The sequence below is a fragment of the Vigna umbellata genome, chromosome 11, assembly GCF_029865625.1.
Source record: "Vigna umbellata cultivar VRB3 chromosome 11, Vumbellata_1.0, whole genome shotgun sequence".
Lineage (NCBI taxonomy): Eukaryota > Viridiplantae > Streptophyta > Magnoliopsida > Fabales > Fabaceae > Vigna > Vigna umbellata.
The window spans coordinates 29,187,084-29,191,971 of record NC_142175.1 but is presented as its reverse complement, the minus strand read 5'-3'; the positions used below and the strand labels follow the sequence as shown (position 1 = coordinate 29,191,971).

At 33.0% G+C, this 4,888-nt stretch overlaps 1 protein-coding gene across 1 annotated transcript; it reads left to right on the top strand.

Moving 5' to 3' along the window:
- Nucleotides 1-242: 242 nt before the first annotated feature.
- Nucleotides 243-4,503, top strand: MEE49 (Ribosomal RNA processing Brix domain protein). Its single transcript, XM_047300753.2, has 11 exons — nt 243-758; nt 829-909; nt 1,556-1,651; nt 1,809-1,892; nt 1,981-2,050; nt 2,187-2,269; nt 2,707-2,786; nt 3,032-3,130; nt 3,228-3,336; nt 3,988-4,077; nt 4,193-4,503. The coding sequence occupies exons 1-11, from the start codon at nt 516-518 to the stop codon at nt 4,229-4,231; spliced, it is 1,074 nt and encodes a 357-aa protein (XP_047156709.1). The 5' UTR covers nt 243-515; the 3' UTR covers nt 4,232-4,503.
- The last annotated feature ends 385 nt before the right edge of the window (nt 4,504-4,888 follow it).

Sequence of the window (4,888 nt, the reverse complement as noted above, 5' to 3'; positions counted from 1 at the left end):
AATCTATTCCCTTTTACCAGTAATTCTTTCATTCATTATCGATAATATTTTACGATAATTGTATAATATTATATATATATTTTTATTATTCAGTATTTTTATTTGTTTTTATAAATAATTTATTTATTTTAGCTAAATTTTTAAAATTATATTTTTCTATCAGAGTAATAGAATTGTTGAGAAGAGATTTGATAAGGAAAAAAAAACCAATTACGCCCATTTTCCATAAACCCTATACAGTAAACCCACCCATTCCAAAAAAAATACTTTCGTGGGTTATAACTATCATTTTTATTCTCAAATAATATTAGAAGGTTTTGGTATCGTCGTGGAGATTCTATTTTCTTTACAATTATTTAGCTCTTCCTTAAGGGGATTAGAAATCGTAAAATCTTATACAAATTTGCAATCAATTCATTCGATTTTTCCCTTTTTCGAAGATAAACTGATATATTTAAATCATAAGTCAGATATACGAATACCCTGCGTTTCCGAAACCCTAACCTAGCATTCCAATGGGCGGAAAGAGGAGGAAGAACGACGACTCAGACGTGGAAGAATCAGAAACAGCGTCCTCCAAGAGGAAGAGGACAGTGGCGACGGAGAAGAAGGATCAGTTACGTCCTTCGATGATAAAGAACAAGGAGAAGAGATCTGAGGTGCACACGAAGCTGAAACACCAGAAGAAGCTCGACAAACGCGCTAAGGCCAAGGCTCGGGATGCAGCCGTCAAGAAAGCTCTCGAACTCGGTGAAGAGGTAGTTTTTTAATTCTCCGAATGTATTCGATACGTATGAGTAACAATAACGATTATTCATGTTTCTGCAGCTTCCGGAGAAGAAGGTCCCTCGCACAATTGAAAACACTAGGGAGTTCGACGAGACCGTTTGCAAGCCCGACGACGAAGAGGTTTTGAATTTTGTGCTTTGTCATTTAGAAAACATATCTACAAAACCTTCGTACTGGAATTTATAAAGAAACAATCCAATTAATCAAAACGCACAACGAAGATCGTATGAATACGATTTTGCACTTCTCCACAAATATAATTTGTTTCTTTATTCTAAGCGGTTATTCTATTCTTGGTAATAAAGAACTTGTTCTTATTAACTCTTTGGTTCGAGAATTTATATATAATTTAAGTGACAGCATTTTCTATTCTTTTATTAACTGATTTATGTATAGGATTCCATTCAACCCATGGGTGGGAACTCATTATTGGTTTCGTTTATAAAGATTTTGGATTTGCTCAAGATCGTGTTTGTATTACTATATATCAGATTAGATTGAATTGAGTTAGAGGTTCTAAATGCTAATTCAATATCTTTTTTACTGATTGCACCAATCTATGATTTCAATCTGAGTGGGGGTTTAAGGGTGAAAATAGCAGGGAACAAGAACGGATTGTAAACTATGGAATTCAGTAAACTAAAATGGATTAAAGTTTTTGACGAGGGGCTTGTGTTTACTATTTTGAATTTGCGCGCAGTGCTGTTGTTGTTCAAAATTCAAACATCATTTGTTTTGACTAATGAATAATACTTGTTTGTTGCAGTTGTTTGCAGGAAATGATGCTGATGAATTCAGTTCAATTTTGCATCAGCAACAAACTCCCAAGATATTAATCACCACTTGCCGCTTCCATTCAAGTGTATGTTTGTAATATCTGTCTGATCTAAAATGAGTGTTTCGGAAGCAATAAATCTTTAGTTTCTTTGTATTCTAGGTTCACTTTTTTTGGGAGAATATCGTCATTCTTAATTGTATAACTTTTCTGACCTTTGGCTGAGACATGACTTACTCTGCAGAGGGGACCTGCGTTTATATCGGAGTTGCTATCTGTTATACCAAATGCTCATTACTATAAGAGAGGAACATATGATCTAAAAAAGGTGCTGGGTTTCTGACCGTCTTTTCCTAATAGATGGGGAAATTAAAACATGTTTGAGAGCTTTTTCTAATTTTGTTTTTTGATCACAGATTGTAGAATATGCAAAGAATAAGGACTTCACTTCTGTTATAGTGGTTCACACCAATCGTAGGGAACCAGGTAAGGTTTTTCTTTCAATGAAAATTCAGTCCATACTGATTTTATACATTTAAAGATTGTTGTTTAGATATTTTGGTTTTTCTCCCTTAGATTTCTGGGCAACATGGCCCTACATGATTCTTGCTCCCATTTGCAGATGCTCTTCTAATAATTGGTGTACCTAATGGGCCCACTGCTCATTTCAAGTTGTCGAAGCTTGTTTTGCGCAAGGATATTAAGGTATATAATCTGCTTAATTTGAATTTTGGGGTAGATAAGTTAAAAATATCTTGAATGAGGGAGAAATAAATCTTGTTGCGACTTGTCAAGTGTACAGATGCTCAGCAATTAAAGTTACTTTTTGTCTCCTTTATTTTTTGCTTAGTGGTCACCTATGCTGTATTGGTACTTCAATTTGGGTAATGTATCTAATCTATAAAACACTAATATTTTTATGTTGACAATAATTTATAATTTTTTATTATTTTGAAAATCTCTACTAAATGTGATTTTAGTTTGCATTCTCATAATTGCAACTTGTTATTTTATTATTAATTGTCTATCAGCCGTAGAGATTGATACAATTTCATTTACGTACTTAAATTAAGCATGCTACTTATTGTCAACAAAAATAAATGATTTAAATTTTGATTACATGCATTTGGTGTCCGTTGCAGAATCATGGAACTCCAACAAGTCACAAGCCTGAGCTTGTACTGAATAACTTCACAACACGTCTAGGGTCTCGAATTGGAAGGTGATTATTTTCTCTTATTGTATGTTTCATCTGTAATTTTTTGTTTCTTATAATTTTGCTTTATTCAAATGGCATTTCTTATAGAAATACTTTTATATATTTCCTGTCTGGTACTTTTATATAAACAATAAGCAAATAGCCAAAAAGGAATCTAAGGATTTCTTCCCCATTTTGCTAATAGAATTTTTCATAAACGGATATCTCCTCTGTTTCTAGTTTCAATATAATAATTGTTTGTGTAATAGGTTGATACAGTCTCTTTTTCCTCAAGATCCAGAATTTAAAGGCCGACGAGTAGTCACCTTCCACAACCAGAGAGATTTTGTTTTCTTCCGGCATCACCGGTATTTACCTGTTAAACATACAATATCGCCACTTGCTTCAAAATATTAGTAATTTTCACTTTCTTGACACTTTGTTATGTTTAACCATACTTAAAAGGTACATTTTTGAAAAGAAAGAAGTTAAAAGAGCTGAGTCCAAGGGTAAAAAGGACAAAGGTGACAAGAGTGATAATGTTCCTGAACAGAAAGTAATTGCTCGGCTTCAGGTTGGTCTTGGCTCTTTTTTATTTTCCTTTTACTTGCCACCGCCATTTAAAAACTCAATAGATGTTGACCACTGTATTACATATGGTTATGTTCCTCATTACTTTCCTTGTTTGTCAAACAAGTGGTATAGTATGTGGAGTGTTGTTCAGTCAATATTAGATAATAGAAACTGGCCTTTCAGATTGTTAACGTCTGTGATCTTGATCAGAGGGTATAGAGGAGAGATTGTGTAGATTAATTAATTTGTTTATGGCAGTTGTTTGTTATTTAATCTTTATTTAGATGTACACTCCAGAGCGTTAATGATGAATGTGATTATGGCAGAGTAAAAGTTGTCTCCATGGTATGATGCTTACAAATTCTTATACAGACTTTGCAACTTGTGTTACCGATGTCCGATGACATCTATTTTACAATTCAATCTGAATCAGGAAAGATTGGTAGCCAATTTTATTTATGTATATTGAGATTAAGCATGTCACATTTTGTTAACAAAAATTGTTTCAATTTTTATTGCACGCGTTTTACCTTAAAAACGTCCAATGTTTATTATATTTTCAAGTATTTAAATTCTTGATTTATTCAAGCTGTAATATTTGTTGTTTCATATGAATAATGGTCTTCAAACTTGGCTCTTCGCTTAAACGCAGGAATGTGGCCCTCGTTTCACGTTGAAGTTGATTAGCCTGCAGAATGGAACCTTTGACACAAAGGGTGGGGAATATGAGTGGGTTCACAAGGTAATTTGTTTGTCAACTAACTCGCTTTTTCAATTCTTAGTCTGACCTTGGGAAGCTTTACCCTGCTTACTTAACTCTTTTTATTTTTATTTTTTTGTCTCTTTTTCTCTTCTAGGCGGAAATGGATACAAGTCGAAGAAGGTTTTTCCTATAACTTGTTTCGGAGAGTTGCATTTTGGACATCATTTTTGCTGGAATAGTTATCTTGCGTCAACTTGTTTTTAGTTAAATTTGGTGTATCATTTTATTTTATTTTATTTTATTTTATTTTATTTTATTTTATTTTATCTGGGCTAAAGTCCTATCATCTTTGTATACCCGTGAACAAATCTTTAACTTGAAATGTATTGGCGGTTGGGAAGAGATAACATATTTGCAGGCTTATCATAACCAATATATTTGATTCTTTAGCGGTCTCTTTCTATATGTTCACGGTTTCATTTCTTTCTACTGTGTTGTATTATGAGTTTATTTTAGTCACAGAATTTATTCCACATGGTGATGGGTGTATTATTAGCATTACCTGTAACACGTGTCACGATTTGCCCCTGTTCGATCGCCGCCCAAAGAAAATTTCTCAGGACGAATTTTAACTGACAGAGACTGAATTTTAAATGATCACCAATGATTTTCGTCAACTACTAGTATCTTATTTTTTAAAATGTATAAACACCTGTTTCGTTCAAAACTCTTTATTAAAGGCATCTCACCACTACCTGCATTTGATTGCATTAGTGTAAGAAATTATAAGTAAAATATAATATAAAATTAAGTATTGTTCTGCTCTCTTCCGTTGTAAGTATAATTACTT